The 25,920-nt window shown below is 42.5% G+C and overlaps 1 protein-coding gene across 4 annotated transcripts in view; it reads left to right on the top strand.

Annotated features, from left to right (window-relative positions):
* Positions 1 to 25,470, top strand: part of LOC129829987 (protein kinase C and casein kinase substrate in neurons protein 1-like) — a 50,374-nt gene extending 24,904 nt beyond the window's left edge. For 3 of the 4 annotated variants that reach the window (XM_055892083.1, XM_055892084.1, XM_055892085.1), the window contains 10 exons: positions 12,037 to 12,166; positions 14,076 to 14,232; positions 14,787 to 15,022; positions 15,824 to 15,979; positions 16,819 to 16,994; positions 18,472 to 18,592; positions 18,870 to 18,985; positions 19,119 to 19,160; positions 19,815 to 20,047; positions 22,380 to 25,470. In XM_055892083.1, the coding sequence (XP_055748058.1) occupies positions 12,104 to 12,166; positions 14,076 to 14,232; positions 14,787 to 15,022; positions 15,824 to 15,979; positions 16,819 to 16,994; positions 18,472 to 18,592; positions 18,870 to 18,985; positions 19,119 to 19,160; positions 19,815 to 20,047; positions 22,380 to 22,489 (1,410 nt within the window). In that variant the 5' untranslated portion in view covers positions 12,037 to 12,103 and the 3' untranslated portion in view covers positions 22,490 to 25,470. The remainder of the gene's footprint in view (positions 1 to 12,036; positions 12,167 to 14,075; positions 14,233 to 14,786; positions 15,023 to 15,823; positions 15,980 to 16,818; positions 16,995 to 18,471; positions 18,593 to 18,869; positions 18,986 to 19,118; positions 19,161 to 19,814; positions 20,048 to 22,379) is intronic. The other variant, XM_055892086.1, reaches the window with a different exon arrangement.
* Positions 25,471 to 25,920: the final 450 nt, after the last annotated feature.

Genomic DNA, 25,920 nt, shown 5'->3' with positions numbered 1-25,920 from the left:
TACTGGCGGATTGACCAAAATAACTAAGCAGCATGTCTCCCTACCCTCCAAATTAAATTAAATCAAATCAAATTGTATTTGTCATATGTGCTGAATACAACAGGTGTAGTAGACCTTACCGTGAAATGCTTACTTTTTTTATTTTTTTATTTTTTAAGTAAGAGAATATTTGCTAAATAAACTGAAGTTTAACAAAAGTAACACAATAAAATAACAATAAAGAGGCTACATACAGGGGGTACCGGTACCGATTAAATGTGCAGGGGTACACATCCCCTCAAGTGATGATCACTTTTGTTTGTGGCACATGCCACTTTACAACCCTGAGTACCGGAGGATGATGTATTCTCATTCTGTAGTGTGACCATCTGAGCCTGAGGACCTCTGTGTCCACATTGTCCTTTAGTATTAACAAACATTGTGCCAGTAACCAATCTAGCAATAAGCCTTTGACCCTATAATAGTTGGAGAGGTTAACCATGCATGAAAGGACTGTGACCTTCCATGTAGCTTGTCTCACAAGATGATTTTGGAATGGTATGAGTTCTGTTATTTCACATCCATGGTAATGCTGCTGAAGGTCAGGTGTGCTTAGTTAGCTTTTCAATGTCACAAGCGTGTTCACATGTAAATATACAGTATTAGCGTTGATAATGTAAAATGTTTTTGTTTTTGCACAAAAATACAGTAAATAACTTAACGCTAAAGCAAAGGATTCATACAGTTTATTCAAAGAGAATACAGTTATGTTTAGGTGTGGTTGAGTGTTTATCCAATAGAATTCAACGTATGGGAATGCCTGCAAAATGGAGCATGTTTGACAATGACATTTCACATTCACATACTTCACCCAAATTAATTCATGTTGAAAGCCTAATCTAGCTTTATTCACATTTAGAAACTGCCTCACTATGGTATAATAACTATATTATAGTCGTGTGCGGTATCGAGCCATGTGGGTTTCTTCATGAGCTCAGCTTTTAGAGTCTTGCAGGGGCTTGGCCGGCTCTGGAGGGCAGCATGCCTCTTAGCCAGGGATCCAGAGGCTAATTGGAGGGCCAGACTGACAGACAGGTAGACGGACCTATGATCTCACTGAAATGAGAAGCGCACCAATAATAATGGGCGGGTCCTAGCTTGTGGTTGATGTTATCTAGAGAACCTGACCAGCGGGTCAAAGTCTGAAATGTCTTGGTTCCCCTGGCTGAAACATTGTCTGCAGTATATCAAACAGATTTAATGCCTTGCTGAGTCACGACTTCTGATTACCATGCCTGGTATAGATCTTATTGCTCATAAAACTACAAGGCAATAACTCTGTGACAGTAAACAGTAAACAGTGGAGGCGACCGGTCCGCTCTGGATCCCCGGGATCGTCCCTGTGGTTGACATCCTGCGGCTGGTGCCGAACGCGCTGGGGAGACGGTACTGTCACGTATGCTCTCTCTCCCGCGCTCTAGGTCATCATGCTCTCGCGCCTTAGCAGAGGTGACCGGTCCGCTCCTGTATTAACTCCCTGAACTTCCTTCCCGACTCTCGGAGTACATAGTTAAAAAACAAATCAAAAATATTTTATATTTGAGATTCTTCAAATAATCACCCTTTGCCTCGATGACAGCTTTGCACACTCTTGGCATTCGCTCAACCAGCTTCACCTGGAATGCTTTTCCAACAGTCATGAAGGAGTTCTCACATATGCTTAGCACTGCTTGGCTGCTTTTCCTTCACTCTGCGGTCCAACTCATCCCAAACCATCTCAATTTGGTTGAGGTCGGGGGATTGAGGAGGCCAGGTCATCTGATGCAGTACTCCATCACTCTCCTACTTGGTAAAATAGCCCTTACACAGCCTGGAGGTGTGTTGGGTCATTGTCCAGTTGAAAAACAAATGATAGTCCCACTAAGCCCAAACCAGATGGGATGGCGTATTGCTGCAGAATGCTGTGGTAGCCATGCTGGTTAAGTGTGCCTTCAATTCTAAATAAATCTGACAGCATCACCATGCTTTACGTTGGGAAATACACATGCAGAGATCCTCCGTTCACCCACACCGCGTTTCACAAAGACATGGCAGTTGGAACTAAAACCTTCCAATTTGGACTCCAGACCAAAGGACAAATTCCCACCAGTCTAATGTCCATAGCTCATGTTTCTTGGCCCAAGCAAGTCTCTTCTTATTATTCGTGTCCTTTAGTAGTGGTTTGCTTTTCAGCAATTCGTGCATGAACGCCTGACTCACACAGTCTCCTCTGAACAGTTGATGTTGTGATGTGTCTGTTACTTGAACTCTGTGAAGAATTTATTTGGGCTGCAATTTCTGAGGCTGGTAACTCTAATGAACTTATCCTCTGCAGCAGAGGTAACTCTGGGTCTTCCATTCCTGTGGCGGTCGGCATGAGAGCCATTTTCATCATCGCACTTGATGGTTTTTGCGGCTGCACTTGAAGAAACTGTCAAGGTTCTAGAAAAGTTCAATATTGACTGACCTTCATGTCTTAAAGTAAGGATGGACTGTCGTTTCTCTTTGCTTATTTGAGCTGTTATTGCCATAATATGGACTTGGTCTTTTACCAAATAGGGCTATCTTCTGTATGTCCGCCTACCTTGTCACAACACAACTGATTGGCTCAAATGCATTAAGAAGGAAAGAAATTCCACAAATTAATTTTTAACAAGGCACACCTGTTAATTGAAATGCATTCCAGGTGACTACCTCATGAAGCTGGTTGAGAGAATGCCAAGAATGCGCAAAGCTGTCATCAAGGCAAAGGGTGGCTACTTTGAAGAATCTCAAATATAAAATATATTTGGATTTGTTTAACACTTTTTTGGTTACTACATGATTCCATATGTGTTATTTCATAGTTTTGATTTCTTCTCTATTATTCTACAATGTAGAACATAGTCAAAATAAAGAAAAACCCTTGAATGAGTAGGTGTACTAAAACCTTTGACCAGTAGTGTAACTGCCTTAGGTTTACGCAAGACAGTGTGATGCGCAGTGACGATAACTGTTGTGTTTGTATTACTGCGAGGCTGATGCAGACATTGCTGTCCTGTAACTGCAGTATAGCTGCCCTGCCTGTGCTGCTCGGCGCTCCTGCTAGTCATGATTCATCACACAGGGTACAAAATGTTCCAGGGTTCCGATTGAGATGAGTAGCCAATCATCAGGGCTTCGAGGTCATATACTGCAGAAATGTGTTTGAAGAAGTAAACACACTGTCTATCTATATTGCCTCTCTATTGCATACTTTATAGTAGCCTATAGACCAGTGTTTCCCGAACAGCACACATTTGTATTGTAGCCCTGGACAAGTACACCTGATTCAACTTGTCAACTAATCACCAAGTCCTGTTAAGTTGAATCAGGTGAGTCTGTCCAGAGCTACAACAAAAATGTGTACTGTTTGGGGTACTTGAGGAGTGGAGTTAGGAACCATTGCTATAGAATCCCAGGCACAACCACACAAACCACACAATTTCTGTCTTAATGTAGACTGTTTATGATTATGGTGGCCTTGTAACAGATTAAGGCTGAAAATGTGTAGCTATCTATCATGTGCATACAACTTGGCTTCTGAGTTCCACCAATCCATCCATCTGTAAGGTGTTAAAGACACTAATGTCAGGTTGGCTCAAACTGATCACAACACTCACCTTATGTTGGTCCCTTTTTTTAAATTTTTTTTTACCTTTATTTAACTAGGCAAGTCAGTTAAGAACAAATTCTTATTTTCAATGACGGCCTAGGTACAGTGGGTTAACTGCCTGTTCAGGGGCAGAACGACAGATTTGTACCTTGTCAGCTCAGGGATTTGAACTTGCAACCTTTCGGTTACTAGTCCAACGCTCTAACCACTAGGCTACCCTGCCGCCACAGGAATGGAAGACCCAGAGTTACCTCTGCTGCAGTAAATCCTCTAAGGATTTACTGAACATGGTCATGGTAAGTTATTTCACCTGGTGATTCCCTGTGACACAGATGCTAGATGGCAAAGACAGCCTAAGACCAAACAGACATGCCACCTTTACTTCTGTCCTCTTAGGGAGCATTACCAGAGAAAAATATAATGTCTAAATGGCTTCCTAACTTAGCGTCTTACTCTACGATCAACCCAAATCTGAGATTGTATTGCTCCATTGTTTATGTTTTGTCATTCATGTTTTTGTAAATAAACCAAAGCTTGTTATGTAGCTTGTTCTATTTCAAACCAAGTATTGGGGCTGTTGTTGGGCTGGCACACATGCTCAGGATTCCGTCTTTAAGACATTTCCTTCCTTGTTTAGGGACCATTTAGCGTTGTTGTATGTAGTGTATCCCTCCATGTGCTTGCTATTTTGCACTGGGTAGTTGTGGAGACTTCTAGGCCTGAAGGAGGTGCCACTAATAAATAGTTCATTGAGACAGGAAAGGAGAGCAAAATAGATTAGGTTTCAATTAGAGCTCAATACAAGAATAGCGCCAACCGGTCTGTGCTGTTTTATTATTCGCAGGGAAACATCGATCAGCCGTCAAAGGAATAGATACTAATCGTCTATTCATCTCAAATCTTGGAGGGAAGCCAGGAAGCACTATATTTTTTTGAAAGTGGAAAGGTTTACAAAGTAATTGGCAGTTGAATCACATTGTTAGAGGGCACCTACAGTTGTATAAACTTACACTAGATGTTAATGTGAAATAAATGTATATTTTGGTCTCTTTTACTTTCTGATATCTGGGCTGTATAACTTCTTATAGACTTTTCAGAGAAAGGATAACACAGTGTGTGCATCAGGGTTTCCATTAGTCGGCAATAGCAGGCTTTTGGCCGATTAAAAAAATGAAAAGGCCGATTAAAAAAATAAAACTATTGCTGACCAAAATGACCGGGAGGGAAAAAGCCAAAATAATGCTTTAACTTCCATTGCTATATCACACCGAGGATTGGGGATTACTGAGAGGGAGATTGTTGGAAAGGTTTTTCAAATAGCTTACTGTGAGGAACTATAGTTTTAATGTTATCTTTTGCAATTGATGTCAAAACAATATGTATATACATTTCCCTACATTTCCGCACAGCAGGCCAGGACCTCGTATGTGTGCTCAGGTGGGCGTACGCCCTCAACATTATCAGGAAAGAGAAACCAGACACATGCTCATTGTTCACATGGAGCACTCCAAACAAAAGACAAATGAAAAAAAGTCAAATCTCATAAATGATGGTTATGAAATAAACCAAAACTTGTTTCTCACATGTCTACCAGATTGCAAACTCTGCAAACAATGTTTCCACTCCGAGAATTGTAAATGACTGTAATTAAAACATGTATTAACATAAATGTATGTAACCAAATGACAGGGATTAACGGTACATTTACTACTGGTGACATACAGTACCAGTCAAAAGTTGATACGCCGACTCATTCAAGGGTTTTTCTTTATTTTTTACTATTTTCTACATTGTAGAATAATAGTGAAGACATCAAAACTATGAAATAACATACAGTTGAAATCGGAAGTTTACATAGACCTTGGCCAAACACATTTAATGTAACTTTCGTTGTTGGGAGAAAGAGAGGAGGACCAAGGTGCAGCGTGGTAAGTATTCATTATCTCTTTTAATGAAAACGAATACTCGAACAAAAACAACAAAACCACGAGAACGAAACGAAACAGTCCTGAACGGTGAAAATACAAAACACAGAACAGAAAATAATCACCCACGAAACACAGGTGGAAAAAGGCTACCTAAGTATGATTCTCAATCAGAGACAACTAACGACACATGCCTCTGATTGAGAACCATACCAGGCCAAACGCAAAACACAACATAGAAAAACGAACATAGACAACCCACCCAACTCACGCCCTGACCATACTAAAACAAAGACATAACAAAAGAACTAAGGTCAGGAGGTGACAGTACCCCCCCCCCCCCCCCAAAGGAGCGGACTCCGGCCTCAAAACCTGAACCTATAGGGGAGGGTCTGTGTGGGCATCTGTCCGTGGTGGCGGTCCTGGCGCGGGACGTGGACCCTACTCCACCATAGTCTTAGTCCGCTTCAGGGGCGTCTTTGGAGCGGCGACCTTGGACTGGGGACCCTAATAAAGGGCACCACTGGACTGAGGGGCGCCTCTGTACTGAGGGGCGCCTCTGTACTGAGGGGCAGCTCCGGACCGAAGGGTGGCTCCGGACCGAAGGGCGGCTCCGGACCGAGGGGCGGCTCCGGACCGAAGGCCGGCTCTGGACAGGCGAGAGCACCTGGAGGAAGGAGACGGAGAGACAGCCTGGTGCATGGGGCTGCCACCGGAGGCCTGGTACGTGGAGGAGGCACCGGATAGACCGGACCGTGGAGGCGCACTGCAGGTCTCGAGCACCGAGCCTGCCCAACCCTACCTGGCTGAATGCTCCCCGTAGCCAGGCCAGTGCGGCGAGGTGGAATAGCCCGCAATGGGCTGTGCTGGTGAACCGGGGACACCATGCGTAGGGCTGGTGCCATGTGCCCCGGCCCGAGGAGACGCACTGGAGACCAGATGCGCTGAGCCGGCTTCATGGCACCTGGCTTGATGCCCACTCTAGCCCGGCCGCTACGAGGCGCTGCTATGTACCGCACCGGGCTATGCCTGCGCACCGGGGACACCATGCGCCTCACGCCGTAACACGGTGCCTGCCCGGTCCCTCTCTCTCCACGGTAAGCACGGGGAATTGGCTCAGGTCTCCTACCTGACTTAGCCACACTCCCCGTGTGCCTCCCCCCAATACATTTTTGAGGCGGCCTCTCGGGCTTCCAACCGCACTGCCGCGCTGCCTCCTCATACCACCGCCGCTCAGCTTTCGCTGCCTCCAGCTCTGCTTTGGGGCGGCGATATTCTCCAGCCTGAGTCCAGGGTCCTTCTCCGTTCAAAATCTCCTCCCATGTCCAGGAGTCTTGAGATTTCGGCCGCTGCTGCTGCTGCCCGTTACCACGCTGCTTGGTCCTTTGGTGGTGGGTGATTCTGTAACGTTTGTCGTTGGGAGAAAGAGAGGAGGACCAAGGTGCAGCGTGGTAAGTATTCATTTTCTCTTTTGATGAAAACGAATACTTGAACAATAACAACAAAACCACGAGAACGAGACGAAACAGTCCTGAACGGTGAAAATACAAAACACAGAACAGAAAATAATCACCCACGAAACACAGGTGGAAAAAAGGATACCTAAGTATGATTCTCAATCAAAGACAACTAACGACACCTGCCTCTGATTGAGAACCATACCAGGCCAAACGCAAAACACAACATAGAAAAACGAACATAGACGACCCACCCAACTCACGCCCTGACCATACTAAAACAAAGACATAACAAAAGAACAAGGGACAGAGGGTGACATTTAAATTCAGTTTTCACAATTCCTGACATTTAATCCTAGTAGAAATTCCCTGTTTTAGGTCAGTTAGGATCCCAACTTTATTTTAAGAATGTGAAATGTCAGAATAATATTAGAGAGAATGATTTATTTCAGCTTTTATTTCTTTCATCACATTCCCTGTGGGTCAGAAGTTTACATACACTCAATTAGTATTTGGTAGCATTGCCTTTACATTGTTTAACTTGGGTTAAACGTTTCAGGTATCCTTCCACAAGCTTCCCACAATGAGTTGGGTGAATTTGGTCCATTCCTCCTGACAGAGCTGGTGCAACTGAGACCAGATTTGTAGGCCTCCTTGCTCGCACACGCTTTTTCAGTTCTACCCACAAATGTTCTATAGGATTGAGGTAAGAGCTTTGTGATGGCCACTCCAATACCTTGATTTTGTTATCCTTAAGCCATTTTGCCACAACTTTGGAAGTATGCTTGGAGTCATTGTCCATTTGGAAGACCCATTTGCGACCAAGCTTTAACTTCCTGACTGATGTCTTGAGATGTTGCTTCAATATATCCACATCATTGTCCGTCCTCATGATGCCATCTATTTTGTGAAGTGCACCAGTCCCTCCTGCAGCAAAGCACCCCCACAAGATGATGCTGCCACCTCCATGCTTCACATTGGGATGGTGTTCTTCGGCTTGCAAGCCTCCACCTTTTTCCTCCAAAAATAACGATGGTCATTATAGCAAAACAGTTTTATATTTTTGTTTCATCAGATCAGAGGACATTTCTCCAAAAAAGTACGATCATCGTCCCCATGTGCAGTTGCAAACCGTAGTCTGGCTTTTTTATGGTGGTTTTGGAGCAGTGGCTTCTTCCTTGCTGAGCGGCCTTTCAGGTTATGTCGATATAGGACTCGCTTTACTGTGGATATAGATACTTGGGTACCTGTTTCCTCCAGCATCTTCACAAGGTCCTTTGCTGTTGTTCTGGAATTGATTTGCACTTTTCGCACTATAGTACATTCATCTCTAGGAGACAGAACGCGTCTCCTTCCTGAGCGGTATGACGGATGCGTGGTCCCATGGTATTTATACTTGCGTACTATTGTTTGTACAGATGAATGTGGTACCTTTAGGTGTTTGGAAATTGCTCCCAAGGATGAACCAGACTTGTGGAGGTCTACAATTTTGTTTCTGAGGTCTTGGCTGATTTCTTTTGTTTTCAGATGATGTCAGGCAAAGAGGCACTGAGTTTGAAGGTAGGCCTTGAAATAAATCCACAGGTACACCTCCAATTGACTCAAATTATGTCAATTAGCCCATCAGAAGTTTCTAAAGCCATGACATAATTTTCTAGAATTTTCCAAGCTGTTTAAAGGCACAGTCAACTTAGTTTATGTCAACTTCTGACCCACTGGAATTGTGATAGAGTGAATTATAGGCTAAATAATCTGTCTATAAACAATTGTTGGAAAAATTACTTGTGTCATGCACAAAGTAGATGTCCTAACCGACTTGCCATAACTATAGTTTGTTAACAAGAAATTTGTGGAGTGGTTTAAAAACAAGTTTTAATGACTCCAACCTAAGTGTATGTAAACTTCCGACTTCAACTGTATATGGAATCATGTAGTTACCAAAAAAGTATTAAATCAAAATATATTTTAAATTCTTCAAAGTAGCCATCCTTTGCCTTGATGACAGCTTTGCATACTCTTGGCATTCTCTCAACCAGCTTCATGAGGAATGCTTTTCCAGCAGTCTTGAAGGAGTTCCCACATATGCTGAGCACTGGTTGGCTGCTTTTCCTCATCCCAAACCATCTCAATTGGGTTGAGGTCAGGTGATTGTGGAGGCAAGGTCATCTGATGCAGCACTGCATCACTCTCCTTCTTGGTCAAATAGCCCTTACACAGCCTGGAGGTGTGTTGGGTCATTGTCCTGTTGAAAAACAAATGATAGTCCCACTAAGCGCAAACCATATGGGATGGCGTATTGCTGCAGAATGCTGTGGTAGCCATGCTAGTTAATTGTGCCTTGAATTCTAAATAAATCACAGACAGTGTCACCAGCAAAGCACCCCCACACCATCACACCTTCTCCTCCATGCTTCACAGTGGGAACCACACATGCAGAGTTCATCCGTTCACCTACTCTGCGTCTCACAAAGACACGGTGGTCGGAACCAAAAATCTCAAATTTGAACTCTTCAGACCAAAGGACAGATTTTCACAGGTCTAATGTCCATTGCTCTTATTTCTTGGTCCAAGCAAGTCTCTTCTTATTGATGTCCTTTAGTAGTGGTTTCTTTGCAGAAATTTGACCATGAAGGCCTGATTCACGCAGTCTCTATAACGATACAGGGTGAGACCCAGATGCCGACATGAGAGGCAGATGGTTCGAGTCTCTGATAATTATTATAAAACAAGGGACTGGCAAAAGATCATAAACCAGGTCAGAGTCCAGGAGGTACAGAGTGGCAGGCAGGCTCGAGGTCAGGGCAGGCTGAATGGTCAGGCAGGCGGGCTCAGTGTCAGAGCAGGCAAAGGTCAGAACCGGGAGGACTAGAAAAACAGAGACTTGGAAACAGCAGGCGCACAGAAAAACCATGCTGGTTGACTTGACTAAACAAGACGAACTGGCAACAGACAAACAGAGAACACAGGTATAAATACACTGAGGGTAATAGGGAATATGGGTGACACCTGGAGGGGGGTGGAGACAATCACAAGGACAGGTGAAACTAATCAGGGCGTGACAGTCTCCTCTGAACAGTTGCTGTTGATGTGTCTGTTACTTTAATGCTGTGAACCCTTAATTTGGGCTGTAATCTGAGGTGCCGTTAACTCTAATGAACTTATCTTCTGCAGCAGAGGTAACTCTGGGTCTTCCTTTCCTGTGGCGGTCCTCCATGAGAGCTAGTTTCATCATAGCTCTTGATGGTATTTGCGACTGCACTTGAAGAAACTTTAAAAGTTCTTGACATTCTCCGGATTGACTGACCTTCATGTCTTAAAGTTATGATGGACTGTCATTTGGCTTTGTTTATTTGAGCTGTTCTTGCCATAATATGGACTTGGTCTTTTACCAAGTAGGGCTATCTTATGTATACCACCCCTACCTTGTCACAACACAACTGTCTGGCTCAAACGCATTAAGAAGGAAATAAATTCCACAAATTAACTTTTAAGAAGACACACCTGTTAATTGAAATGCATTCCAGGTGACTACCTCGTGAAGCTGGCTGAGAGAATGCCAAGAGTGTGCAAAGCTGTCATCAAGACAAAGGGTGGCTATTTAAAGAATCTCAAATATAAAATATATTTTGATGTGTTTAACACTTTTTTTGTTACTACATGATTCCATATGTGTTATTTCATTGTTTTGATGTCTTTACTGTTATTCTACAATGTAGAAAATAGTCTAATAAATAAAGTAAAACCCTTGAATGAGTAGGTGTGTCCAAACTTTTGACTGGTACTGTATGTAATGGGGAATTGATAAAACATGTTTATCAAAGGGCAGACAATTCACAATGAATGTGCAAGAATTGGCAAGAGACAGTTGAGCCATTCTGGAGAGAGACTCGTCTGTATCTTTGCCACACACACCTCCCTTCTTGTCTCAACATTTAAAATTATACTCAACTGTTTAGAATGGTGTTTTCCTGCGAATTGTATTTTGGCAAATATTTGAAAATTACGTTTTATTGGCTGCTTCATTACATGAGTTGCACATTCTGTTAGAAACATTTCCATAATCTAAATGGGATTTCTATAATTCTGAACTCTGTTGATGGACGAACTAATGGGTTATGCACCCAATGCATATGGGTCCGGTAAATTTTGCAAATGGCAGGTAAATTAAAATCTTCCCGATCACGTTGTCTGGCGACACATTTTCCAAACGGAATTCCAGGTGTGTGTGTCTGTGTCCATGTGTGTGCTTGTGTCAATGTGCTCACGCCTTGCGTGCGTTTGCACACGTGCATGTGTGTTTGTATGCCTACATGTCTGTGTGCAGTCAATGTGTAGTGTTACAGTCTTCCAGATGGAATATGTCAGGGTAGAGGAACGCTTTATGCATAGCTACTATGTAGTACAATGCAGGGTCATACCTCCATGATGACAGTGATGCTGTGTGCCCTGTGCCCTGTGGTGTTTGTGCTATGGTTTCTGGGACAGGCATGTGGAAAATGGCCTTTCTCTTCCCTGGGGCCAGGGAGCAGTATTCATGGGGACAGAATACTATGTTTACCTTATTATTAGAGCTGTCTCAGAGCCTCCAAAGGAAGCCTTTCATCAGTGCTGCTCATTGAGTGGTTATGGAAAACATGGTTTCTGAATACCATAGAGAGCCCAAGTATTGTATATCATATCACATCATGTCGTAAATGATGAATGTTGTACACTCTTAGAAAAAACGGTTCCAAAAGGGTTCTTTGGCTGTCCCCATAGGAGAACCCTTTTTGGTTCCAGGTAGAACTATTTTGGATTTCATTACCTGGAACCAAAAAGGGTTTTTCAAATGGTTTTCTTATAGGGACAGCCGAAGAATAGTTTTAGGGTCTAGATAGCACCTTTTTTTCTAAGAGTGTAGGATGTTCTACTGTATTGCATTTTATACATTTCTTTGTGTAACTTATATCTATGCATTCTCACTCTTTCCTCCTTTTCTCCTCTTTCTCTCTTTCTCTTCCAGTGCATGAGGAACCCAGCTCTGCTGCTGACACATTTAGAGTTTAGCCTGCTTTGCCACAACCAGGAAAATGTCGGGGTCCTACGATGAATCTGCTGCTGCTGCTGACGACGCTATGGACAGCTTTTGGGAGGTACTTCAGAAAAAAACATCCATACTGTTCTTCTGGGCTATGAAGGAAAACCTATCGACCTTTATAAGACAAGTCACACACAACAATCCCTCTTTAGAAGACATTAAACATGGACATGACTGTCTCCATTTTCTTTTCTCTGTTTGAAAAGGTTATTGACAACAGAAAACAAACATGATACAATAGGTCATTTCATTTCCGCGAAGATCCATAGGAATATGGTTGATAATTCCAATGCGTTGATATTGTTGTTGTTGCACAGAACATATCCAATTAGTGCTAATGAATTCACTGAACACAGAGACCCTTTTGTGTGATCGTATGGAGGAGGATCACAGACACACAGACAGACAGAGCCTCTCAGTTAGAAGCAGCACTGAGGGAGCCATTCAGCCCACATGCACCTGCCCTGTATAGATCTCTATGTGGCCAAGAAAGCCCCGGCCACAGCATAGTGAATAGCATAATGACTCTCACAGGGCTAGATGTTTTGATATGAAAAGCACATATCTGACAAAAAACACACCAAATACAAATCTGTATATCATCTATATACTGTCAACTCTGATCAAAGGGGCTTTGTTTTTAATCTTACACAGAGGACAATGTATGGTTACAGACACTGTTGATAACCTGAAGTGGAGAACTCAAGTTTGTGTGTGTCGGGTTGTTGTTGCTGCAATCAGATGCAATCACTGTACCCTGTACCCCACACCTGTCCCACCCAGCCCAGGGCCCATCCTGTCTGAATGGACAGAGTGGTCTGTGACTGTGGGCTGCATTCCTGTCTCTGCCTCATCCTGTCAGTGTCCTATCCCTGATAATCTGTCTGCCTGCATTAGAGCAGAGTACAGGATTATAGCAGTCACAGTGCACAAGCACACACACAGACATGTGCGCGCACACACACAGACGTGTGCGCGCACACACAGGGACAAACACACATACATGCACGGGCCATTACACACACACACACACACACAGAGCGCACACACACTCACACAAAGCCGCTGCAATTGCATAACTACACATGCACAGGCACGAGCCCCCCCCCCCCCCCCCCCTCCGTCATGCACCATGAGCTCACGCCTCCTGCAGGCACTGGGGGGAGGGGCCTCAGATCTCTGTACTGCGTATAATAAAGTCCTATTCCAGACTCCCTTTCACCTCATTTAAGACCTGATTTACTTCATAAAAGGCACATCTCAAAAGGTGGTCCAGGTATCCTCCTGACATGGCACAAGTGGGGGGTGGGCCTTTCCTATTCTGTTCTCTATCGCTCATCTATTTTTCCTCAAGCAAGGGGGAGGCCGATGACATCACAAAGTCACCATCAGAGCAACTCATAGAATGGCCTACTCCTTGAAGTTTGCAGGTGTCTAAAAAACACTATTTTGCTAAAAACATATTTTTTGACCCTTTAGTGTGTATAATTTACTGTCATTATTCTTGGGATATCACTTTTCAGCAGGAATAGTTCCAAAATCACTGGATGACGTCTTTAAGGTGGCATCTCTTAAGGTGGCATCTCTTAAGGTAGTATGAGAATGATGAAAGAGAGTACAGATGATACTTTGTTACTCAAGGGTATTAATAGATAATATATCATTTTCATCACTACATCAGAGTTGTAGTATTTAACTTCATTTGACTACATTTCTAATTTGACTCTCTCAAGAAAGGAAATTAATTTACAGTTTATGTTGGCCCATCAGATTAGTTATTTCCATCTCAAAATATCTTCGTGGTCTTAGAGATTTGGCGTATTGCACTTGCAATATTTTTTTGTGTGCAAATGACTGCATCCTCATCCTCAATCATTGATACCAGTATGTCAATTCAAGGGAAGCCTTGTGTTTTCCTATTTTATGTAACTTGGACCTTTAATATAATCTCTCACTATTCTCAGGTGGGGAACTACAAGCGTGCCGTCAAGCGGATTGACGACGGCCACCGGCTCTGCAATGACCTCATGGGCTGCCTTCAGGAACGTGCCAAGATTGAGAAGGCCTATGGTGACCAGCTGACCGCCTGGTCCAAGAGATGGAGACAGCTGATCGAGAAAGGTCAGCATCGGGATTGGAGAGGTTCAATCAATGAACCAAATCTTACTGTGTGGATTAGAAGCTACTCATATGGTGGCTTTTGTTGCAGTCTGTTTTGAGGTCTTCATCCCATGTTAAATTCATTTCCTTCGTCTCACTGCTCAGCTGTATTGTGAGTGTTTTCTGTAAGATGACAACAATCATATTTTCTGAAACCTATATGTTTTGATTGAATGTAAGTAGCCTTGCATGAGCCGGAACACCTCATAGGAGCAGGAGCCTATTTCCTGATTCTGTAGAGTGAGTCAGCTTGATGTACAAGTACACCCCCTGGACAGGATGTTAGTCTATCGCAGGGCCTTAACCCCAATCTATCTCCTTAATGCTTAGTGCCACGCACAGGTGCATTGGGTCTCATTTTTACAGTCTTTGGTATGACTTGGTCAGAGATCAAATTCCCAACCTTCCAATCTCAGGGCTAACACTGAGTTGGTCACGGTCATATTTTCCATCATATTTTTCTGCCATCTATATGTTCTGATTGAATGTCCCCGTGTGATATTCTCTAACCCCAGGACCACAGTATGGCACCGTGGAGAGGGCGTGGCTGGGTGTGATGACCGAGGCTGAGAAGGTGAGTGAGCTGCACCAGGAGGTGAAGAACGGCCTGCTCAACGAAGACCTGGAGAAGGTCAAGAACTGGCAGAAGGAGGCGTACCACAAGCAGATGATCGGAGGCTTCAAGGAGGCCAAAGAGGCCGACGAGGGCTTCAAGAAGGCCCAGAAACCATGGGCCAAGAAACTCAAAGAGGTAAATTGACTGGAAGGGTTAGGGAAGGGGATCTGTTGTATCTTCCATGTGTACTTGCATTTCTAACAGGAAAACCACTTTATTCTTAAATCCAATATAGGGTACATATTGTATATGTATATTTGATATGTGAGTAGGCATTTGATGCACTTGGCTGTCTTCATGACTGATCTCTGAGACCACAGCTGGTTAGATTAGTTCATTTGGCTGTGCATCAGTCTGCACTCTTAGAAGAAAGGTTTCCAAAAGGGTTCTTCGGCTGTCCCCATAGGAGCACCCTTTTTGGTTCCAGGTAGAACCCTCTGTTGAAAGGGAACCAAAAGGGTTCTACCTGAAATGAAAAAGGGAATACAAAGGGTTCTTCTATGGGGACAGCCGAAGAACCCTTTAAGGTTCTAGTTAGCTCCTTTTTCCCGAAGAGTGTGTATGGCTGCAAAGGTACTGCATGTGTGTAGGATAGGTGATGCACACTACACAGTTGTCCTTGGACTAGGACCCACTTGAATCAGCCCTAATAGGGTTTACAGAGGCCATCTTCAAAACAATGGCTGTTTTACCTACATCTGAGTCAACATACAAATTGCTCTGCCAAACAGCTAGGTACTGTAGCTATTGGCATATGTGTTAGTTCTGTTTTGTGTACCATAATGACTCTTGCTGCATCACTCATCCAAGCTTAGCATCAGAGAACAACATTGCCTTTGCGAAAGTAACTCAATTAAGTCACTGTCATGCTTAGATGTATTAGTATTTATACCGTTTATCTATAGGGATACTAAGATTCTGTATGTGTTTCCACAGATGGAGACCGCTAAGAAAACATATCATATGGCGTGTAAGGAGGAGAAACTGGCCGCCACCCGCGAGGCAGATGGGAAGACACAGGCCTCCGTCACAACTGACCAGCAGAAGAAACTCCACGAGAAAACAGACAAGTGCAAACACGATGTTCAGAAGGTGAGACAGAGAGGCTCAGGGTCTGACAAATGGAAGATAGAGCAACAAAATGACATGACAACCTTTTCTGTACAAATGTATGAGAGGTAAGACTTCGAGCTGAATTTACACGATGCCATTTGACGTTCTCCATATCAAACAGGAGAAAATTCCATGTTATCTAGTGTCATTCCATCTGTTTTAAAATATATATGGTGCTATTAACACCATAGTGTGTGTGTTATTGCAGTATACTAAGTACATTAGTCTGTTTCTGTTAGCGGCTTAAGTGAAATAAGCTGTGAAAAACAGAATCAACGCAGTGTGGACGACTCAGTGTGGCAGATTACTCTAGTGATCAGACAGGACATTTATTTTATTTAACTAGGCAAGTCAGTTAAGAACATATTCTTATTTACAATGACGGCCTAGGAACAGTTGCCTTGTTCATGGGCAGAACGACAGATTTTTACCTTGTCAGCTCGGGGATTCGATCCAGGCCATTTCGATTACTGGCCCCATGCTCTAACCATTAGTCTACCTGCCACCACAATCATCCATGAAGGTGGATCTCCCACTCTATTCACAGAGCTCTGGTAGCAAAAATAGCAGAAATGTTTGCACTGCCTATTGTTGATTATATTGATACATTACATCTGTCTGCAGTAACATAGCTCTTCTTACCTCTTGTGGATGAAATACACTGTGTCCAACTCCTCGTGTTGTCCTTATCATCCCCCCGGCTAAAGAGAAGTATGAGAAGTCTCTGTCAGAGCTGATATTGTCCTTGTCTTCCTCCAGGCTAAGGAGAAGTATGAGAAGTCTCTGTCAGAGCTGATATTGTCCTTGTCTTCCTCCAGGCTAAGGAGAAGTATGAGAAGTCTCTGTCAGAGCTGAGTGCTGTCACTCCCCCGTACCAGGAGAGCATGGAGCAGGTGTTTGACCAGTGCCAGCAGCACGAGGTCAAAAGGCTCACCTTCCTCAAGGAGATCCTGCTGGACATCAAACGCCACCTCAATCTCACTGAGAACCAAAGGTCAGTGACTGGTGTTATCCTCTATCGTCCCATACATACTGTAGCCCATCCTGCTGTATTAAATCACCTCCATCAACCTTTCCTCCCACATGGCCTTTGAATTGAAAGGTTATAGAGGAAAAACATGTTTGTCTTCATTTTCAGTTGGTACAGTACGTATACGTATGTACATATTATCGACTTGGAGTCATCTACACAACAGCAAATCTGCCTTGAAAAGATGTTCTACATTAGTGTATCTAATATAGTCAGAATACCTTCATTACAGTATTGATCTCTTCTTTAAGCGCTCGTTGGCATTCCTTTTTGTTATTAGTCGAGTCTATGGATTAGTTGAAATATTACATTCAGAGGGAATTTACTCCAATGTGCTTATGATGTTGCTTTCATTACAGTTCCTTTCAAATAGATTAATTTCAACACATTTCAGTCTTTCAGAGACAACACCAATTATACAGAGGATGCAGTTAATGACATTTCAGCCAAATTGCATCATGTCAGAGTGAACTCTTGTCATATTCTTGACTGTGGATCAAATTGCATGTGATACAAAGCCAGGTTCCATGGTGATTGGAATAAGGAGTTAATTCAAGCTGTTTCCTGGATGCATAGTCTTGGTTTATGATCTGAATGGAGGATGAGTATCGGCTTTTATGGTGTGGTGTGGAGTACTAACATGGGCCTTTCGGACCACAGTATTGGTGATAACCCATAAATCAACCATAGACAGGGTAATGGTAAGCTAATAGCTAAAAACCCAGTCCTCAGCTCCCTCTAATACAGTTATGCAAATACAGACAGTGTCCCAGTGACAGCGGTGAAAAGAGAAAAGTCACTTGTAACTTTTATGTGCTGTGGATGCATTTGAATCGCCCATTTTATTGTCCATTAAAGCATCTTACTTCTCAATTCTTGGCAGTATCACCATGAAATGTCGTCATTTGTAGGGCTTGACTGTCAGTTATTCTGTGTTTTTGTCTCCACCTTCTGGTGAAATAATACCCATCTGTCACGACTACACCTCACTACGTCAATTTGAATGCAAATGTACTGTCTATGTTCAGTGTAGCTTCACCACATGCTATGATTTGACCGAATGGCTTTGTCTTTCAATTATTCCACCCTGTTCTGAGTAGTGGAGCTTCATAAACAGCTAGAAACTCTACAGGAAACAGCACCATTAGTGCTGGACAGTTGGCGCTGGCAGCCCTAATGTGTTATTGTCTCATAAAAACTGGGTGGTTCAAGCCCTGAATGCTGATTGGCTGACAGCCATGGTATATCAGACCATATACCATGGGTATGACAAAACAGTCAGGGCTGTATCCAGGCACTCCACGTTGCGTTGTGCATAAGAACAGCCCTTAGCCGTGGTGTATTGGTCATATACCACACCCCCTCGGGCCTTATTGCTTAGTTAAACAGGCTCCGTCTCTCTCTGCGTGTCACAATGTGCTCTCTGTCCTCCTCTCCCCAGCTATGGCACAGTATACAGAGAACTGGAGCGCACCATCCTGGGTGCCAACACACAGGAGGACCTGCAGTGGTTTGGCAACCACCATGGCCCTGGCATGCATATGAACTGGCCAATGTTCGAGGTACTGCGGCCTATATACTCTGTATTTCATCCATATACTTGCTTTTCAGGATTATTTACAACATGTAACAAAGGTTCAGGTATTTTTTTATTAATTCCCCCCCAGATGCAAATATTGCTTTTTGATACGACTTCTTAATAGAGTTTCTTGTATTTGTAAGATTGTTGATTTAGCCTACTTTCTGATTTAAAAGGAAAAGTTAAGGACATTGGCCAGATCTGAGGCTCTGCTTCAGTATAGACTTTCAGAAGTATTAATCCTCTGCTCTGACCCCCAGGAGTACAACCCAGATGCTACTGCTGCTGTTGTTAAGAGGGAGAAGGTGCAGAAGCCGGCTGGGGCCCCACCGACCCCCAGCACTGACCATGTGGCACCACCTGGAGACCGTGGCAGGTGAGAGGACCACTCCACTGGTCAAACTACTACTGACACACACACACACACACACAATGACATGCCAGGGTTCATATCGATATCTCCTATGATGCCATATCATTTGTTTTTCTGTCTTCCTTCAATTGATCAGCATCAGCGCTGATCATGTGGCACCACCTGGTGACCGTGGCAGGTGAGAGGACCAAAACACTGATCAAACACCACTGCCACACACCTGCTACTGCCACACACACCAGCCAATGCCACACAACCCAGCTACTGCCACACACACCAGCTACTGCCACACACACCTGCTACTGCCACACACCTGCTACTGCCACACACACCTGCTACTGCCACACACCAGCTAATGCCACATACCAGCTTCTGCCACACACCAGCTACTTCTGCCACACACCAGCTACTGCCACACACACCAGCTACTGCCACACACACCAGCTACTGCCACACACACCTGCTACTGCCACACACCTGCTACTGCCACATACACCATCTACCACCACACGCCAGCTACCGTCACACACCAGCTACTGTCACACACCAGCTACCGCCACACAAACCATCTACCGCTACACACCAGCTACTGCCACGCCAGGACCTACCCTAGTCCAACTATTTAAATTGTATCATACACCCTGGGATCTAACATGATGCCATTACTTTTTTTGCAGTCTCCATATAATTGACTGGATTGATGTTGATTATTTATGTATTTCATTCACTCTGTTAATAACAGTTGCTCTAGTCTACGGTACAGTAATGTTTGTATTTTTGATTAAATTCTCCCGATCAAACCCCTGTATCTTCCCTAACTCTTCCATTGCAGTGTGAGCAGCTATGAAAAGAACCAGGCCTACTCCACTGAGTGGTCCGATGACGATGCGCCTGCAGCCTACTCAGGCGGTGAGACCAACGGGGGTGGAAATGGAAACTCCTTCGAGGAAGACTCTGGCAGTGCAGGGAAAGGAGGTGCTGGGACCGGGACCGCGTCCGGGGTCCGAGTGCGTGCTCTGTATGATTATGACGGACAGGAACAAGACGAACTCACCTTCAAAGCTGGTAAGCAACGACAACACTTCACCATCTTTGATGTCTCTTCATTTGGCTACAATGCATTTGCAGCTAAAGCCTATTCTTGAGTCCAACAGTGTGAGCCAAACTCTGTAACTGACACTATCAGTATCACATGGTGTATCATGGACAGGCTGGCTTGATAGGGGGGTGGAGATGAGGTCTCAGGAAATGTCCCGCTATCTCTGTTCATCCCATTTCGAAGCCCCTCTATTCCTGGAGGAAGATAGTAGTGGTTAGTCAATAATGGCCATATTCCACTTCCTTCAATTACAGGCACCTGCTAGTTATTAGCAATTGTCTTCTGAATGTCCCTATGTTAGATGGTGTTAGTAGGGCCTTCATAACCACATGGTGCACATCCTGCCTGATCTTTGCTAATAGTGACATGATAAAGGAAACGATGAAGGTGACCAGATGTACTATTGACCATGGAAAAGAGCATAGAATGCATGTTGATTAAAACCTTTACTTAATACCCATCCCGGATCCGGGATCCTCCTCATCAAAAGAGCTGACTAGCATAGCCTAGCCTAACGGGACAGGGATATCATATAATATAATTTTCATGAAATCACAAGTCCAATACAGCAAATGAAAGATAAACATCTTGTGAATCCAGCCATCATTTCCGATTTTTAAAATGTTTTACAGCGAAAACACTATGTATTTCTATTAGCTAACCACAATAGCCAAACACACAACCGCATATTTTCACCATGTTTCCACCGCATAGGTAGCTTTCTCAAAACCGACAAAATAGAGATAAAATTAGTCACTAACCAAGAAACAACTTCATCAGATGACAGTCTTATAACATGTTATACAATACATTTATGTTTTGTTCGAAAATGTGCATATTTGAGGTATAAATCATAGTTTTACATTGCAGCCACAATCACAAATAGCACCAAAGCAGCCAGAATAATTACAGAGAGCAACGTGAAATATATAAATACTCATCATAAAACATTTATGAAAAATACATGGTGTACAGCAAATGAAAGATAAACATCTTGTGAATCCAGCCAATATTTCCGATTTTTTTAAAGTGTTTTACAGCGAAAACACAATATATATTTCTATTAGCTCACTACAGTAGCCAAACACACAACGCAATTTACTCCCCGCAAAAAATAGCTTGCACAAAACCGACAAAATAGAGATAAAATGAATCACTAACCTTGAACAAATTCATCAGATGACAGTCTTATAACATCATGTTATACAATACAATTATGTTTTGTTCGAAAATGTGCATATTTAGAGCTACAAATCCTGATTATACATTGTGAATACGTAGCATCGATTCACCAGAATCTCCGGAGATATTTTGGACACTCACCTAATCTGACCAAAGAACTCATCATAAACTTTACATAAAAATACTTGTTGTATGGCAAATGAAAGATACACTGGTTCTTAATGCAACCGCTGTGTTAGATTTAAAAAAAATAACTTTACCATAACATACAGCTTGCGTTATTGCGAGACAGCGCTCACCAAAACGGCGGAGAATAGGACTCAACATTTTACACAGAAATACGAAATAACATCATAAACGTTTTCTTACTTTTGCTGAGCTTCCATCAGAATGTTGTACAAGGAGTCCTTGGTCCAGAATAAATCGTTGTTTGGTTTTAGAATGTCCATTTCTTCTGTCGAATTCGCGCCACAATGCTAGCCAAGGTTGCTAACATTCCCATCCTCTCTTGACGCAAAGAACGGAAAACTCCAAAAGTCCCAATAAATGTTGAATAAACTGATAAAACTCGGTTGAAAAAACCTACTTTATGATGTTATTATCATAGGTATCAAATAAAATCAGAGCCGGAGATATTCGCCGTGTAAACAAAACGCTTTTCAGAAGACAATGTCGAGCTCCGCGCCTTGGAAGACAAAGAAAATTCCGGACCTGTCACTCCAAAAGCTCTCATTCGACCTCAGATCAAGCTAGACACCCCATTCCATCTTCCACTGCCTGTTGACATCTAGTGGAAGGCGTATGAAGTGCATGCATATCGATAAATAAAAGCCAGTTCAATAGGCAGGCCCTGAAACAGAGCCTCGTTTTCAGATTTTTCACTTCCTATTTGGAAGTTTGCTGCAAAATGAGTTCTGTTTTACTCACAGATATAATTCAAACAGTTTTAGAAACTTGAGAGTCTTTTCTATCCAATAGTAATAATAATATGCATATTGTATGATATAGAAAAGAGTACGAGGCCGTTTCATTTGGGCACGATTTTTTCCAAAGTGAAAACAGCGCCCCCGTATTGACAAGAAGTTTTAAGGAGTAATGTACATATGTTCTTCACAGGTGATGAACTGACCAAGACTGAGGATGAAGATGACCAAGGCTGGTGTAGAGGTCGCCTGGATACAGGCCGAGAGGGACTGTACCCGGCCAATTACGTTGAGGAGATCTAATGACCCCAAAGGAGGAGGACATGCCATTGGAGGCAGCTCGGACTGTCTCATCCAATCGCACTGCACATAGCCAGAGACTTACGAGCAACACATCCCTTGCCCAACAGATGCGCCAATCAGAGTCTTGCCTAAATAAAATCTTAGTATATTAGTAGTATATTATATTATATTTATCCAGTATTTGGAGTGAGGAGGACATAAACACTAAAACAGGAGCAGCATTTATTCCAGTGTACACACACTCAAACATACTGTAACATCAAGCCAATGCAGGGACACATTTGTGTAGCTGTGTTCAATATAAAGATCATGCAGATGATTCAACGTTTTTGCAGTATATTCTCCTATAACAGTGTGACGATAATGTAACCAATTCTATTTACCTGCCGGTTTAACCAGAACAAGCTACTCAGCTTGCGTTGTGTATATATGACACCGTTTTGTGTAGCAGTTTCGATGCTGTGTGTTCAGTCCTCCTCCTTACATTGGGAATGCTGTGTAGTGTTAAAAGTACCACAAAATGTATCCTAGATTTTATTATTTTCTCTTTTGTGATTTGGTCTCATCCCTTTTACCAGTTGTGCAGTGGTACAGTATCTGTTTGTCTCTGTTTCTCAATTGGTTTGCAATAGCAGCATGTGCTATGCAACATGCATTCCCTTAACCTCCAAGCCATATTAAGGCTACAAGATGCAACTAATCCCCTGATATGACCAATGCAGAGGACCAGAGTTCACCATTAGACACAGACACAGCATTGGAATAACACTATGAGCTTGTGTCTGCCTTCATACCCGGAAGTGGAGAGGCTGGATAGATTTTTTTCTCTCTCTTCCCATCACCACCATTGAATCATAACATCTCATTTCTGTTAATTGCGAGGTATTTTTAGAATATCTGTTCATTTGGATCTATTGCTGTGTAATATCTAGAATACCTGTGAGGGAACTTCTGCATTTTAGGGTCAGTAGGCAAGGTATTATCACCAGCTTGCTTTGATTTAATCTGTCAGTGCTGGCAAGAACGTTTTGGACAATTTGATTGTTCAGGTGATGTATTCAGGCACATTTAATGTGAATTTAGTTGTTTTCCTGCTGTAGGGGGATAACAGCATATAGGAAAAATGGTTTTGAACTATGTTACTGTTCGATGGTTGTCTCCTGGTAAAATAGGAACATCAATCTTGACGGTACCATGCTGCAGATCCTTGTCTTAAAATGGAAACGTGGACATGAATGTACTATTGTAGGGGCATGGAAGGAGACATGCTGTATTTAACTAGGCATGTTTTGTTCCATTGTCATACAGAACGCTACCAGAAAAAAAGTGGTTTTGAGCCCATTTACCTACTTAGGCCAAAGAATGACCGAAATCCGAAAATGCATAAAACTCTCTCTATACATGCAATAACTCACATATCACATAACCCTGTCAAGGATTTTCTTGTCAAGATGCAACTCATGCAACTAACTGCTTCCTGTCCTCTGAATATTTCTGTGTTCATTCAATAGGCGATCCACATGGGGGAAGACAAGAGCATTTTTTATTTCACCTTTATTTAACCAGGTAGGCCAGTTGCATACAACAGTGACCACAGTATATCAGAAATCATTTCTTTGTCTACAGTAATTAACTCTACTTTAGATTGCTCCCAGTAGTATACTTCACATGCTCACACCTAATGCAGCCCCTGCTTTGAATACACATGTATTTTTACTGTTCTAATTACATTGGTAACCAGTTTATAATAGCAATAAGGCACCTCTGGGGTTTGTGGTATGTGGCCAATATACCACGGCTAAGGTCTGTATCCAGGCACTCCGAGTTGCGTCGTGCATAATAACAGCCCTTAACCGTGGTATATTGGCCATATACCACACCCCCCCGTGCCTTATTGCTTAAATATACAGAAAACACTACAGTACTTGTTGAGAAATCTAACTTATCAGATGTTGTCCGATGCAAATATTGTTGCCAATGGTAAGCTATTTAAATCACACATGCAATGATGTTGTGAGAGCAGAATGCTCATGAACATGAGGTTATACAGTAGGTCTCTCTTCAAGTTTGATGTCGTAGAACATTTTCTAACGACAGGATGTGTTTAGGTTAAGGCTTAAGAGGAGACTTCACCAGGTCTTGGTATCACTGTTGAGAGATCACATCACCAGCTCACAAGTAATGTGTATTAGTGTAAGCTGTCCAGCCTAGCAAAAATAACTAATATCATCAAGATATCCTATGTCCTTTACACACGCACACACACACACAGGAACACACACACACACACAGGAACACACAAACATCTCGGGTATATATTTTGGGGGCAAAAATCCTTATCATCATGAGTTGTGTAATTGTAAAGAAAAAAAAGAAAAAAAATGCAAGTGATCGAATACTAAGAAAAATGTAGTGTCATACATGTAAATGTGTTACAACAAAATAACAGCAATGGAAAAGCATATTAAGTAATAGGTACCATATCGTATGAATTTCATTGCAATGGAATTGTCAATGTACCAGAGCGTGACGTTACCCCACGCTGTCAAATTTGTATATGATGATGTAATTTAAAGATTATATTCTATTGTAACTGTACAACTGTGTTGAGTTGGAAAGGAAACCTAACTATGTTGAGGCAGTAAAAACAGTGTATATGTAAATGCTTTTTTATGTTGATTTTTCTCTTCCTTATGCACACAAGGGGGACACGGCTCATGTCGTGAAACCCCTGTATTAGCAGTGTATGTATGTTTCTAGTTAGTGATGTAATTTGATCTCCTAACTGGTGTAGTGCCTGTTCATCTTAATGTAACAAAAGGTTCATTTAAATATGCATAAAGATGATTATGATTATGATAATAATTATGATAGTAATGAAAATCCTGAATCAAAGTTGTTGTGATGGTGTCAATATTGCGATATTGGTTTGAAAGGGGAAAACAAGTTTGTTGAGAATACAAACAAAACGTTTTGTGTCATTTGTGTGTTTCTTGAATTGATTTTGACTGTACATTGTGATATTGTATGATTGTAGTCTCAGGGTGCTTGATGAGAAAGCAGAAAAATACACATTATTGTGTCATTTTATTTTAGACACATTCAGTATGTAAACACATGGAAGGATATACAGTATGCTTTAGGTCATTATACCTAAATATTTACAAACGACATCTTGCTCACACTCTCATTATAAATATTCAATATTATGTTCTAACATGTGTACAGTATGTATTCAGTCACTAATCTCTAGCCCTGTTAATACCTGCTATTAACACACGTCCTTCGGCGTGATCTTGACCTGATCTTGCCTGTTTACACTTATAAGATTTGATCACAATGTTTCTTTTAATCGTCGTCACTTGTCTAAAAATGTGGGCACAATCAGAATGTGGACAAGATCAGGACAAAGTCAGCATGTTAGAACCAGG

The sequence above is a fragment of the Salvelinus fontinalis genome, chromosome 31 (assembly GCF_029448725.1).
Source record: "Salvelinus fontinalis isolate EN_2023a chromosome 31, ASM2944872v1, whole genome shotgun sequence".
In the NCBI taxonomy this organism is placed as follows: domain Eukaryota; kingdom Metazoa; phylum Chordata; class Actinopteri; order Salmoniformes; family Salmonidae; genus Salvelinus; species Salvelinus fontinalis.
This window is presented reverse-complemented; position numbering and strand designations above follow the sequence as displayed.